We start from the raw sequence: 15,392 nt of genomic DNA on the forward strand, positions 1-15,392 counted from the left end.
CTTCTACTCCTATCTTCATTATCCTCAACTATACTGTTTATATTCTCCTACAGATGGAAACGAACAGACAGCCAGGAAGCGTCGACGAAAATTTGACAGTCGATTTTGTGGAATTCCTCCCTTCAGCAAAACAAGAGACATGGAAGAGAAAACGCCCTCATTGACAATAGAGAGGAAGTGGCGGTGGATTTTAAATATCAATGCTCTCTTGTTGGGGGCGCTCGTAAGTGGACTGATAGGATACTTCCACTAATTCGCGGTCATTGTATGCGGGTAGTATTTACATAAATTGTAATTTGTATATAGTTAAATATTCGTCAACATTAAATTTAAGCTTTAAAAATACTTTTTACGTCTGCATTGTGTATTTTTTCATGTGAATGCCATCATCTTACATCGTGTACTTGTACCAATGTCAGTCAAAAAGGGAATAGCGGGCTTTACGTTAGTATGTGCGAAACTAACTACCGAAAAAATATCCATGGGGGGGGGGGGGAGAGAGAGAGAGAGAGAGAGAGAGAGAGAGAGAGAGAGAGAGAGAGAGAGAGAGAGAGAGAGATTAGGGCATACACAAAAACATTCTCATTGCAGTCACCCGTGTCATAATGAAATAAATTGTTAAGAAGTTATGCGGTGAAGAAATTTTGCGATTGTACTAGGCAATTGAAAACGACGGCTCCTGAGGTTTAATGTGGTTCAAGTCATGAGCAAATAATTTCGTACCCCCACCCACTTCCGACTATCAGAATGTTCATGCCCACCCCCTTTCTTCATGGCCCCTCATTTTCTCCTCAGTCCCCCATTCCTTAAATTCTGCTCGTTCCCTAAGACTGCAAACAATTTGGTAGCGTGCACACCATGGGTAGTGCATATAGTATTTTATTACCGGTTCATCGAAAACAGTATATCAAAGTTTACATTATAGTGGGCGTGGACCATAATGTTATGTCTACTGCTTCAGAAATCTTCATGTGCACTTTGAGTAATGGAATGTTAATCGCGTAAACTGAAACGGACAGCGTGGGTACACCCTGGGTGATCGTCTGACGAGCTATACACATGGTACATGAAAATAACTGAAAAAATATTGCCGTACTTGTTGAAGTTTCGACCCCTTTATGAATACTGTGCCGATAAGTGACATCACTTACCAGTTTTTATTTTTATATAACACTGCCAATGGAATATCAGGAACGTGGAGTCGCCGGAAAAAAACTGTCAACGGGAGGTGTACATGTACTACTGATTTGAATTGTCCAGTCTACCGAGTTAGACATAGCATGACAAGAACTGACAGTTTTTAAGTATAAATGGGATGCCAATTCCACAATACCATTATGATTTCAAAGGGTTCTCACTTTGCTTGGCCCAAAATCTGTCCGTCCCTAGGATAACATGATCAGTAGCAAGAGCCATTTTACTTTTCAGAAGTTGGAAAATAAAAGAGATAGTAGGGTAAAGGCTGACACTATTGTTTAAATAAGTAAACTTCAATCGAACATTTCGAAGCCAAAATCTTATCAATTGAGTATGTGCTTGTACTATCCCAGGGATTTGCCATTCTGACTCAACAAAATTTTCTAGCGGATTTTGAGTAAAATCCCCACATGACTAAATACACGTACTAGGGTAGACATTTCAGATAGCAAGTCTCTGGGCTAGCTTGTACTGATGGAATGTGCACTCAGTTCGGACGAGGCCGTGCCAGGGATTCCAAGCTCAGCTTTTAGCCTCTTTAATCTCTAAACTGCCATCTGGAAATACATGTAACTGTACTCCGCAAGATGACAGTCGAGGCCAACTCGGCCTGATTATGTCTGGAATGATGTCTGTTTGGGTAATCGTATACCATATGAGAGACATGTTATTATGCACAAATCATTGTAGAAATTGAAATACAACTGCTTTATAATCATGTCCAGCCACCACTTTGGGCTTTCATGCCTGCAGTATTAGGATGTTGTTTGGCCCGAACTAACTGCATCGTCAGGAATCCAGTATAGAACGAACGCCACCATTTTGGCCAAAACGTGTTTTAACATGAGGTTGGGCACTGTTTCAAACTTTTCTCTCAGACATGTGGGCAAAATATAGAAAGTATCCAAAACATGTTTGAGGGGTTGAAAGGCCAGGGTAGAAGTCACTCAACCGATCACACCAATAAAGAACAGTTATCAACATTTATTAAACTTTAATTGTTTTTATTCAATATACTTAGAATTCATCTTTTTTAATGGGCCTCAAACATCTTCGCACTGATTGGTAAACTACAAACAAACACCCAATCATGGGCCTCACACTGTATGCAGTGACTTTCCCATCAGGATAGAAACAGGGAACTTTAGTCAGAGACAACGCCCTGGAAAGATTATTTTCTTTTCACACTCACTCTAAGTAAAGTGTAAAACAGAAAGCCCTAGATGATTCTGTTCGGTTGGTTTGTCCACTCAGCTAATCTTGGTTGCCATGGTTTCCAGTCATACGCGTCATTTGGACTCTAAAACCAACATGAATGAGGCTACACTCATTAGTCAACTTGAATTTGTTTCGAGATTGTCATGAATTGTCAAAAATCTGTCTTTCTTCCCTTGGAAACAAAGTAATATCAATTAAACAGGCTTTCCAATTTTATCAAAACACAGACTCTCAGAAACATGATGTTTAACTATCCCTACACTATTTGTTGTATTTCATGTTGTTCTTCACACTGCTTTCCGTAGGCTAATATTGTAACTCTCTTGTCATCACTTTGTTCTTATGTCTTAATTCTACTTTTGATATTAAATTACATTCTGACTGAATACACTATTAAGTAGTAAGGATTTGACAGTATCAGAAGTCACTGGGTGAAGACCAACATAAAATCATTCATTCTGTATTCACAGTCTACATAGTTCAGTTTGCAAATTTGGAGCTGAGGCCAGGCAGTGGATAGTTCAATATCTTCAGTAATTTTACTGGACGTCCAAGAGTGGGTTTATTGAATTGCTAGGAGGGCCACAGCTCCAACTCCGCATTAAATATTGTGCTTCAATGCCATCAATGACCGATGGTTGTCATAATTATGTTACTCTGATGGAATGCACCACCTTCATGTAGTCATGGCAACAATTCATCAACATCAGTGACTCAGCACAGTTTATGGAAGACATTGGATTCTTTTCAGATGACATCAGGATGATTATTTACATCATGAATACCATAGCTGAGGTAACAAGAAGTACTAAGCTGCCAGATAGAGCAGTTGCTGAGGCTTCAGTTGGTTCAGCTTCAGTTGGCTAAAATGAATACAGAAAAGATAGTCAGCTTTGTATATTTCAAATCAAATTTAATGGATTTAAAGTTCACTGAAATATATATATCTGGGTATAGAGCTAGAGCTGTTAACATTAAAATTCACTGGTCATCACAGATATATATATATATGTCTGGGTATAGAGCTAAAGCTGTTAACAGAAAAGTTCACTGGTCGTCAGAGATATATGTCTAGGTATAGAGTTGTTATCTTAAACATTGACCATGTACAAAGTGGCTTCATGGCAAGTATGCCTGCCAAGAAGAGCTTGATTTAGTTGCTAAACATCATACAAAACGTTTTAGTTTGAATATATGATACATAAAGATTTTTATAATATGAGACATGTAAAAGAACCACAAGTTGTAGACTGACACTATTTTATGGAGCCCAACCACCATGGCTGATTAACGAGTTTAAATTTCAAAAGTATGTGTCAACTGTCAATCAAATTTATATCAGTTTCATTTGCACCAATCAATGCACTGGTACCAAGTTGTCCGGTTCTCACAAGCTAGCACACCCTGCTTCTGATGCAATGGAGTATGACAGCACTAAGTTTTAATCTGTGTGTGTCTCCACCCCCACCCCCCACCCCCACCGAGCAATACAACGGGAATACGACTTCCAAGTTAAGGAAAATGGCTGTCTTGTGAAAAAGTCATAAACTAGCTTGCAAGCATAATTCAATGAAACCGAGTAAAGTTCCAGTAAACGACGTTTCTTGTAGCAGAATGAATATACCTCCTCACGACGCAGACGAAAATTTGGAATTGCCACAAAGAAATTACTAATCTCTGGGAGTAGAAATTTTAATTCGGAATGATTGATGTTTCTATATTATAATATATTCTCTTTCACCCACATACCAAGGCACATCAACCCTTTGTGGCCTCACTGTGGAATTTGTATCATAGTAAAGGAAGTGTAACTCTCAACAGCACTTTTACCGACTGCTACAACGTGTACAAGTAATACATTTGTGGCGTAAAAGTGTTTTGCCTACTTTGCATCAGTTTTAGTTCTAATGGAAAAGTTTAGATCATATACAATACCAAGTAGTTACACTTGTCTTCCACTCAAGATATACCGGCTGTCTAGATTCCCCATTCCCGCAACCCAAGGTATATTTTTCGGCTGACGGCGCGAGTTCTACTATAAATGTTTTAGAAACCCATAGCTTATGACGACGGAACTCCTAGAGTGGATTCCGCAGTACCAGTTTGTTAAAAAATATTGAAAGACTGGAACTGGAGTTGCTGATGCAGTTCATATGACGAATGGTTTTACACTAGTTTTCGAAGTTTGTTGATGCTTACTATAGTGTGAAGGAACACTGTTTGAAACTGTATACATTTTACGTTATAGGCGGGAATTTCTTACAACTTTGATCATCGTATTGTCTCCGATCGCATCGCAAAAATCTTCTTTTTTCAAACAAGGTACAAATGCGCTGTATTCAAAAGTTAACAGTTATTTAAACGTTAAAATGTCTCACCTCTGCTGTGGGTTCGCCACTTGGTTCAGGTGCTGGTTCAGTGGCACCTCCAGCTGGAGCGTCGCTCCCGGCTGCTGGGGCACTTGTTTTTGCAGCGGTCGGTTCAGCTGGAGATTCTGACTGGGACAGCACTGCAGCCACTAAACAAAGAAGGACCACAACCAGTAAAGTTCTCATGGTGGCGACTTATGTATCTCTACAACTGAGGTACCAATGGCAACGGGCGGCAAACGAAGACGACTATGTCGTAGCTGTGTCAGGCTTTATAGTCTAAGGCATTCGTTATGTGATCTACGCCAACCAATCAGAGTTGATAGGTGTGGGAACTTCATGAGTGTATATGTCACAGGATGATATATATGGAACGCCCACTAGGCTACTGGTATCTGCATAAGCTTATGCAGATTTACAGACCCCTCCATTGGGTAATACACAGTGGGTAATACATATAACTACATATATACAACTATATATATATACATATATATATACTTCTTCCATTTCAGTATACATGTAACGTTCCTTTAATTTCGAAGGGATATGTGCGATGAAGATGAGATAGTTTACAAAAACCAAAATTATCTATGCATGCAAGTTGAACAGCCGAAATTCTATCATACATTTAATCTGGTTATTCATATGTACCACTTTCATATGTTTTTTAGTAAGCCAAAAACAACACATTTTTCGTTGTGATTGTTCCTTGACTTTAACCGAAAATGCCTTTCGGTTTTCATGAATAAAATAAATACTGTATCAGCAAAGTTCAATATCTTTATTTCCAACTCGCGTACGTTACCATGGTTACACATTTCTATATTTTCAGAACATCAACACTGCAACTTTGGACTAAACCAAACCAAACACAATAGATTACATAAAGAGGTTATAAACTTATATATATATATATATATATATATATATATATATATATATATATATATATATATATATATATATATATATATATATATATATATATATAACTCGGTGAGTATCAATCTGCTAAGACAGTGCTCTATACCGCAGTGGCAGAGCGTAATAGTTTGTTTATATATATATAAACAAACACAAACACAGACACAGACACAGACACAAACACAAACACAAACAAAACACAAACACAAATATAAACACGATGGTTTATGAACGATAACTGATAGTTTGTATTGAACTAGTTCATTCTGTCATGCCAGTAAGCTTAGGAAACACATTTTTCTTTTTGTTTGTTTGTTTGTTTGTTTGTTTGTTTGTTTGTTTGTTTGTTTGTTTGTTTCTCTCACTCTCTCTCTCTCTCTCTCTCTCTGTGTGTGTAATAATCCATGGTTACAATTTTGTTTGTTTATCGTCATTTAAGTAGGTTTTAACCAATTCAATCAAACCGGACTTTTTTATCATTTATTTGTGATATCCGTAATTTACACCAGTTCTGCAGAAATATATAATAACGTCCTTTCCACTGTGTCTTTACGTTCTGTACCACTTGATTTTACTTGATTTGTTTTCAATGTTGTCAGCTTGGGGTTGTTTGTAGGGCGGGGTTGGTGCTGACTGTGACTCAGCGATAGAATATTACGAGTATAATTATTTCTAAACAATGACCAAATGTTGAAATGGTTCCAAAATCTGTTTTGCCAAGCCATGAATCATACTGCAGTCGCTTTCCTTGTTTTCTCTTTCATTCCCTTGTCACATACATTCCAACCGTAGAAATGAACTTGAGATATTTTGTACCTAGAAAGCGTAAACTGCAGATAGAAAACCAATATGGTATCGATTCTATTGTCTTAAACTAAGCACTTTAAATACAAGTTTGAACACAAAGCAAGAGATTCCAATTAGATACAATGAAACATGAGTAACAAAAGAAAGCAACTGGATGAAACAATGGAGAAAAGTATTTTTAGCAATAACAATGAGAGTGTGAAATTGATTTCCGGTTGTATTTGTATAGCCTTTGTTAGCAGTAAATCAAGTTCAATCTAGCAATGCGGAACTTAAGACAAAAGAAACTATTATATGCTATATCAAAATTACAGACAAATAGGCTGCTGACATCAATGTCGGGTTGATATCATACAAACTTATTACAATTTCAAAGGAATAGAATTTGTATACATTGCTAGTCGGCAACAGCTGTTTTAAGAATATTTCAATAGTAAAGTATTTTAGATATATTTCTTAAGAATATTTTAATAGTAAATACGCTTGGGTACGTAAGATAATAATCTGAATATCACGTCACGATATGCAGATATCAAGAACTTCAGTCCAATCAACTGTCTGGAATGACTAGTGACGTAAAACTTGACATTTAAATAAGAATTGTAGTATGATCTTAATATACTTTGCATATCGACAAACGCCTCTCTTCTGGGCTATATCTATGGTAACTTGGAGTGTTTTTTTTTTAAAAAAAGGAAGAAAGAAGGAGAGAGGAGAGAACGATCTTCTGGGACGATCTCTTCGATCTGTGAAGAATGATCTAGGACTGGATTGTCTCGACTGGACGATCTATCTGATCGATCCAGTTGGACGGTCCACGTTTCTGGTCATACACTGACGTACACCTCGTTCTCTCCTGTTGATTGGTGGCCCAGACGTTATACTACGAAATAAACCGTCTTCAGGTTATTTTCTGTTGTGTCACTGTACAGTGATTCCGTGTGTACCTCTTGCTGAGTATAATTCCCTACTATACGTTGATCGATAGTTCTTATTGGCATATCGAAAAGAGATTCATAGATTGTCAATAGAGTAAATATATCGATTTCAACACCCTAGTTCTTGTTCTCTCTTTTATTCCCTAACTTTCCTTGTTCTCTCTTTAAAGTTCCGTTCCCTGTTCCATGTTTCATTACTGGCCATATCTTCACTTCCACCTCCTTTAACGTTACCCCTGTTGCTTTGTTTAAGAAAGCCCAAGCCCATTCAAATCAGAACAAAATACTAGGGGTCGCCGTACACAATTTTAAAATAGAGATCAAAATGATATCAACATTAAGTCATTTTAGAATCCAATATGGCTGCCAAACACCGTTAAAACTCTGTGGTAAAAGGTTGTTGATTTCCTTGAAAACCTACACATTTCTTTATTATTTCCAAAGGACCAGTAACAATCTTTCATAAGGTAAAGTTTGGAGTTTTTTAACTACCAGTCAAATTGGTACACGAAACACATTCTGTATAAGTCAAGTTTCACAATATATGACAACCCTCTGCTGGTTAGCCAATCATCTTAATTTAGTTTTACATATCACATTACGAAGTCATTGGAAGAATATGATTACATTCTTGAAAAAGTGCCAAGTCTACAAAAAGAGTCAGAGATGACAAACCCATAATGATCAATTTGATATCCTTATATTTTGTTCTCCCCTTGGGATGCTACAAATACCATGCTGGTGACGTTTCTCATAATTTGTAAATAAAAATGAAATCCCGGGTATTAGTATTTCTATAATCAACTGAGAATCCTTGCGATATGAAGTAAATTTTGATGGTACAAATGTTCGCCTTGTCATCATATTACCGGAAAGCATATGTAGGTTTTTCACATAATAAAACTGCAGTTACTGTCATTACAAGCCTTTCATGTTTGGCATGTTTCATCTCATCCCTTCCTGTCAGTATCACGTGTACGCAGCATGCCATGGTTTCCTCGTCATCCAGTTTCCGTTTCTAAATATAGATGTGACTTACGAAATTAGCTACTGCCAATATCACCGTCATTCGGAGACGTCTGCGAACAGAACATCGTTTCATCAGGGGTGGACATTACAACTGGCTGTGACGGTGCCTACAAGACTTGTCCTCAAAGTAACATAAATTCGCTCACAGACACACATGGAAGCATACAGCATGCAACATACAAAGCACACACTGAACACATAGATACTCAAGTCCACAGGGGCGTGTAATATTGCATAGATTGTTGTTTTCCAGGTCTACAGACTAAATATAACAACCTTTTGATTATGTATTCCTCCATGTAAGGGGAAGAGACAGTAGTATAGAGATTGATACATTTGTAGCAGCAAGATTCGTACGATATTTTTCTAAGAAAACGGCATTCTAAGCAATAAGAAAACAACAATATTACACGCCCCTGTGCTCAAGTCTGCATTGCACTGACTGGAAGTACTTATTCTGCTTGATACTCTGCAAATCGCCCACACGGTTATCACGCACAGGTCAGTGATACTGAAGCGATGAGTTTACAACATCTGATGGGGTCTTGTTTGCAGTTCTTGTAAGTTTACTTGTTGGAGAAGTTGTTTTGAAAGAGTTGATATCCATGGCAGCACATAAAATTGGGGAAGTAATTTCCATCGGGGATACTTAACATTTTCTTACAGATTGCATCCTACTGTATACCGTGGTTAAATAAATATATATGGAATATGTGATTATTAGTCATCTTCAAAGCCAGTTTTAATGGTCCACCACTGATAAAATAAGGCCCTCTTCTGATTATAGGTATCTCTAAATGTGTGTAAAGTATGTGATAATGTTATCACACAGACTGTAAGTTGCTTATATATGTATATCATATGTCGTAGAGCCCTGATCCCACCGGCCAAGTGGCAGCAGAAAGGGCGGCACACCATGTCGTATATTCAACTATGTTTAAATACAGACTAGTTTATCACATATATCATGATATCAAGAGTATCCAACGAATTGTTCGAATATTAAAGTTCCAACTCGTTTTATCTTTATCAACGCTTATGTTCTTTTAAATTATGAATAAATACATCATTTATTTCCTCCTATTGTGACTTCCGTCCTTTGTACGCTAAGTAATCTTGCAATGACAAGGACAACTTCAGTAGTAGTTTGTCTTTGTTGCTCTGTTGCATTAAAAAGTACACACTGTTTCTAAAATGGAGCTGCAGCTGAGATATTGTTTTGTTAAATATAACGACTTAATCATACCAATATCATACACCCTGAATGGTATTCAACCAGCCGTGCATAAATATATTTGTGTAGCTGTACGTATAATATGGTACAATGAATTCAATTAAAGTTTTTTGGGCCAGCACCAAGGAATCAGCGCCCCAATGAATCACGGGTACACAACGTAATACTATTAATACTGATAGATAAAATAGATATCTAATTATCTAATTAACGTGTACAGTGTCTAATTATTGACATTTTAACAATTATATTGTTGGTTGTGTGATCGCAAAAATACATATGTAATACTCAGGTTACGACTAGTTCAGTCACTAATAACACACTGCAGCTGTGTGGTTTATGGAAACAATAGCGTTGAATGGTGAACTCTTTGGGCTATGTAAGATCAAACACAAATGTCTAGTCCCTATACGCGCTACGATCATCTCGGTTACCATGGGGAGGAGAAAGAGAGATGAGGATTACCATAGGAGGGGAGAGATAGGGATATATATATATATATTTGTAAAGAATCAGTTTTCTCAATAATTGTTCATTTATGTCTGGTAGTAGGGATTGAAGATCGAGTCATAAATAGTGTTTACAAACTGGTTACACTCGCAACACATAAATCATACATGGATTCCTGGTCTGGGTGTAGTCCTTGACAATATCATATGACAATGCCATGATTATTGGTACACGTCATCGGTATCTGATCCAATCATTTCATATGGATTAAGCACGTTGTGGGCGCCTGGTCATGAGTCTGTCAGTTATGGAATGTTACCATCTCCAGTGATAGTGTATACCTTGAACCTTGTGAACTCTCGAACGCCCACATTTAACATTTACAGACATACAATACTTTGCACTGGAATCTAGCGTTATCTATTAGTCGTACACCCTTTTGGGGCACTATTGAAATTTCACAGATTTTGAAGCTGGGACTTTGAAGTTTGGCTAGGGGCTACACATTGCAAAATATCATGGGTGTGTCATCTTCACGTCAAAAAACTAACAATTTTCGATCTCTTCCGCCCCGAATGAATTCCAAGCCCCAATGTCTTTCACGTTTACTCTATTTAGATGACCGTACTTTCAGCTAGCTAGGATTTAAAACTATTCATAACTATCGTACTATAAATTCTTAATACATGTATTTTGTTAAAGTGATGCTTTTGACCTGGTATTACTAGTATTTCAAAACAACCGTCTGACACAAGGAAGAGGGCATACACATAAGAACAAGCCCTTTCTCTTTCTTTACCAATATTCAGCATATGAAAATATTCAGCATATGAAACCTCCACAACTGTCGATCATTTGGTATCTTCCGTATATTTTACAATCTCTTGGGATTGACAAATACTATGTCAAGAGTGCTAATACATTGTGTAATATAAAATCACTGTTTTAGCATAAGAATTTCAAACCTAAAACTAACAATCGCTATCAAAATTCTCTCATCGTCCAATATCCATCATGAGTAGTCAATATACGTGTAATTTGTAATATTAATAAAGATAGACGAGTCTCGAATGCCACAATGTCACATTGATACTGTCGATTTATTTAGAGCATCACAAACATAAGTAAATACTGTAGTTAAAGTTGGCACACGGCCCACGGCCATTCCGTAGAAAACATGACTGTATATCTACAGGAAACATATGGACAAGGCAACACGACCCACGATAGGCATAGGTCACGGTGTAGTATTTCAGTCTTGTAGTTATACGTAGTTTGAATTGGCCACATGTTGTCTGTCGACGAGGTAAACATGTCTTCCATCTCAGGGGATCTTGGTTGCCGTAAATTTCCTAGTCTTTCGTGCCGCCAGGTCGCAACTTTGGTCCAAGTATTGTAATATGCGTTTGTACAAAGAATTTCTGTAATTTTCCCGCACTACCAGGTGAGCCTACGATCCAGTTTACAAAGACTAGCTAGTTTCCAACATAAAAATTGTATTCAAAACTCTCAAGAAAAAATTAAAGAATATTGTATAATATCTGAAAACAAGCTGAAATTTTCCTGGAAAACGGTTTAGATGGATATATTTCATCTTCTTCATGTAGTCATGGAAACAGTTAAATCAACATCTGACATAGCTTAGATGGAAAACACAGGATTTCAATTAATGTTAATGTTGGGTGATAGATGATATTTTACATGATAAAAACCACAACTGAAGTAACGAGGAACACCAAACTGCTTGATAGCGTAGTTGCTGAAGCTACTGTTGTTGGTAAAGGTGCCGGGGGATTGGTTACCTGTAGTCGGATATAAAATAATATTCTCGATTTAGCCATAAAGTTATAATTTACACTTTGTAAACTTCTAATTCACAAGAATTGCAGAGTTTGTAACTTACGTGAACGCGCGCACGCACATGCGCGCTCTCTCTCTCTCTCTCTCTCTCTCTCTCTCTCTCTCTCTCTCTCTCTCTCTCTCTCTCTCTCTCTCTCTCTCTCTCTCTCTCTCTCTCTCTCTCTCTCTCTCTCTCTCTCTCTCTCTAAATGCCATATATACCTTATATTCCATCCTACGCCCGAGCCTATGCAATTATTTTTTATTTATACATACTCGACATAGGTCAACTACTGGGGTTAATTAACTTTTCTACTATTGAGTTTAAATAATATCGTCATAGCTTAAATCTAAACTTATTTAGTTACACTTCATAGTTTAGAATACTAGAGTATAGATAAAACATCAACTCAGCTTTTGAACTGTAGATGTGGTGGTGTCATACATCTAGAACAGGAAATCAAACAAGAATATCAATGTCAATGCTGATACCACCAACACTATCAACAGTTTATCATCATATTGATAATATTGTGTTTTAAATACCACTTTCTCACACGTCACTCTCCTCACAACGTTTCTATAGTGGTACACATCTCGTTGTATTTCCTTTACTGTACTTACGCTAGTATAACAAAGTCCCTAATTACGTACATGTAAACAGCTGCTTTGAATTTACAAGTCATACACTATACGTATATATTCCAAGTTATACGAATGCACACGCTGTAATTGTCCCAACCAGTCAATCATGCAGTAGATTTCGTTGTGAGTGAACACCTCATAAAATAATCTACAGTTCTTTTTGTTCACCACACAGTTTATTACATACATAATCAGTCAGCTATGTAAGTGGTATTATTAACTTCATGGTTGTATTGTTCTCATATTCCTCACATTCATCTTGGATCATTGGTTACTGATTGCACACATTGCATTTTATAAACACTTTAAAACGTCGATTTAAAATCACAACGAACTGGCCTATAACTACTTTATATTACACAGTATTTCAGAATACTATGTAAGGTTAACCAACGTACAATAATCTACATACATCTGGTGACGGATCCTTAATTTGTTTAACATGAACTCAGACTATTTTGTGTAGTCTGGGTGTATACATACGTAATTAGTTACAAGTCAGCATTCCATCTGCAGTACTTTCATTACATGTAATTGGATATTTGATAGCCAAAGCACGGTGTATGTGGTTTATGAATATATTATTAAAATCAAATATACTGCCCACATCGATTTAGATTGCATGACAGTAGGGGTATAGTTTTATATTTCTGTTAGCATTTTCATTTGTTATAGTCTAGATGCTAATGTGATATCGAATTATCAGAGCTCTTCAGGTTCGATGTCACTGACAGCATTAGACTATATTTGTTACTGCTCAGACCCTGACCAACAACACATGTTGGTTAACGTGGCTGACTGCTCCCCATCACGTGTCTTTACAATGCATCGATTAAATTTTGCCGAATAATTTGAGTACAAATTCATGATTTTTCGACTCGGTGTCATGTGTTTGATCCTTCGGGGTTTCTTTTGTAATGTATGTATTTTGATTCAGGACAAACCGGTGTCTGTCAGCATAGTGTCAAAGAAGGATTGCATTGTATCTCCTAGAGTGCCGTGCTGTGCTGTGCTGTGTTGTGCTGTGATGTTGTGTTGCGTTGCGGTGTGTTGCGTTGTGTTGCGTTGTGTTGTGTTGTGTTGTGTTGTGTTGTGTTGTGTTGTGTTGTATTGTGTCGTGCGGTGCGGTGTCGTGTGGTGTGGTGTTGTGTTGTGTTGTGTTGTGTTGTGTTGTGTTGTGTTGTGTTGCCAAATTTACGAACGATATTTTCTATGGTGGGAGGGGGTGGGGGATGGGGGTTTGTTGAACCTATCTGACAAGCACACAAATCCGATACGTCATATACTTGGCATACAAAATAATTCTTTTCTAGTCTTCTCATCAAGAAAACATGACGACATTGCGGTCTGTCACAATCACGTGACATTGTTGTTTCTCACAATCATGTGATATATTGATTCAGTATACTTACATGACTCTAAAAACCGAGGCGGTGTCTAGACATATGAGGTTAGAATAGGAGGTTAAAATGTCATCGGATGTCATTGGATTTGTAACTTGATCATTTTGTTTTTATAATTGTGTTTTACTTGTATTACCAAAACTCCAAGGGACACTACTTATTATACAGTTAATGAAAAACATCACCTTACTCTATTGAATTTCGCTTTAACAATTAGTGACAATATTAAAGAATGACTTTTTTTGACATTTCGTACGGCTCTATGTTCATTAAAATGCCTGTTTGTATTTTAGGTAGAAAATACCATTAAAATAATAATTGTTTTAATATTCTTCCTGATATTTTTGTTGGGAAGACTTTTCTAATGATAATAAATAGATTTTCCGTACGAACACTACTTTTCTAATGATAATAAATAGATTTTCCGTACGAACACTTCACCTCGCACAGGTACATGCCCAACTAACGACTCATTGTACTAGTTACAGAAGTAATGACTCCAACAAAACCCTAAAACCATACAATCATACTACCTACCTTGTCGGATGGTTGTGGCTGACTACCTGGTTCGGGTTGGGGTCCTCCATTGGGCAATGCAGGTGCATTGGTTTGTCCCACAGTGGCTTGTCCCTTAACGTCTCCCTGGTTTTGTTCGCCATCCTGAGATATCACGAGGGTCAGGAGAGATAGGAAAAGCACAAACAACAATATTCTCATGATGGCGGCAATGTATTATTGTTGCTTCAATTCTAGTCAAAACACCAGCCCGATTTGAAAGTAGAAAAACAACTGCTACCACTTTCACATGTTTTGTTCGTTGATAGCACAGAGGAGTTTGTTATTAGCCAATCAGCAGAGACAGACTCGATAACTTTACGACACTGTGTGCCTGTCATGTGCACATATGGGAAAAGTTCACAGCTTATCTTATTCCAAGATGTGTACAAACAATAACATAAAATGCCGACCCTGAACTATATCCTAATTTATTACATCACATGTTGGACCGTTCCATTTTACAGAGGAATCAAAATAATAACAATGAACGAAAGTTTGTTTTCTGACAAGTAGACAAGGTACAAGGAATATCATTACTTTATCTTATATTGTAACTTAAATAAATAGTACTTCTACACATAGTGATAATTAACTTTTAACTTTAAGGTCTTTTGCCCAGTCACCGCCACTTACTACAGTGTACATGTTACAATATGCTGTTTTACAAAGCGATCCTCGATGTAGTCCGCCCTCTACGCTCATTTGCCAGATATTTTGTTTTCTTAACCGTCAGACGACTGTAATATATTTAAAACAACCCCAAGTCTGGGGAAATTCA

At 37.2% G+C, this 15,392-nt stretch overlaps 1 protein-coding gene and 2 long non-coding RNA genes across 3 annotated transcripts in view; 1 reads left to right on the forward strand and 2 right to left on the reverse strand.

Annotated features, from left to right (window-relative positions):
* LOC144432842 (sodium/glucose cotransporter 4-like) overlaps window positions 1-315 on the forward strand; it is an 11,920-nt gene extending 11,605 nt beyond the window's left edge. Inside the window, exon 15 of the mRNA XM_078121136.1 lies at window positions 54-315. Within this exon, the coding sequence (XP_077977262.1) occupies window positions 54-253 (200 nt within the window). The 3' untranslated portion in view covers window positions 254-315. The remainder of the gene's footprint in view (window positions 1-53) is intronic.
* Window positions 316-2,180: 1,865 nt separating this feature from the next.
* Window positions 2,181-5,044, reverse strand: LOC144432663 (uncharacterized). Its single transcript, XR_013480738.1, has 2 exons — window positions 4,794-5,044; window positions 2,181-3,278 (listed from the first exon to the last, which is right to left on the reverse strand). It is a non-coding gene; the product is annotated as an uncharacterized LOC144432663 (long non-coding RNA).
* A 6,098-nt stretch (window positions 5,045-11,142) lies between these two features.
* Window positions 11,143-14,986, reverse strand: LOC144432799 (uncharacterized). Its single transcript, XR_013480744.1, has 2 exons — window positions 14,594-14,986; window positions 11,143-11,971 (listed from the first exon to the last, which is right to left on the reverse strand). It is a non-coding gene; the product is annotated as an uncharacterized LOC144432799 (long non-coding RNA).
* Window positions 14,987-15,392: the final 406 nt, after the last annotated feature.

This window comes from Glandiceps talaboti, chromosome 3, assembly GCF_964340395.1.
Source record: "Glandiceps talaboti chromosome 3, keGlaTala1.1, whole genome shotgun sequence".
Lineage (NCBI taxonomy): Eukaryota > Metazoa > Hemichordata > Enteropneusta > Spengelidae > Glandiceps > Glandiceps talaboti.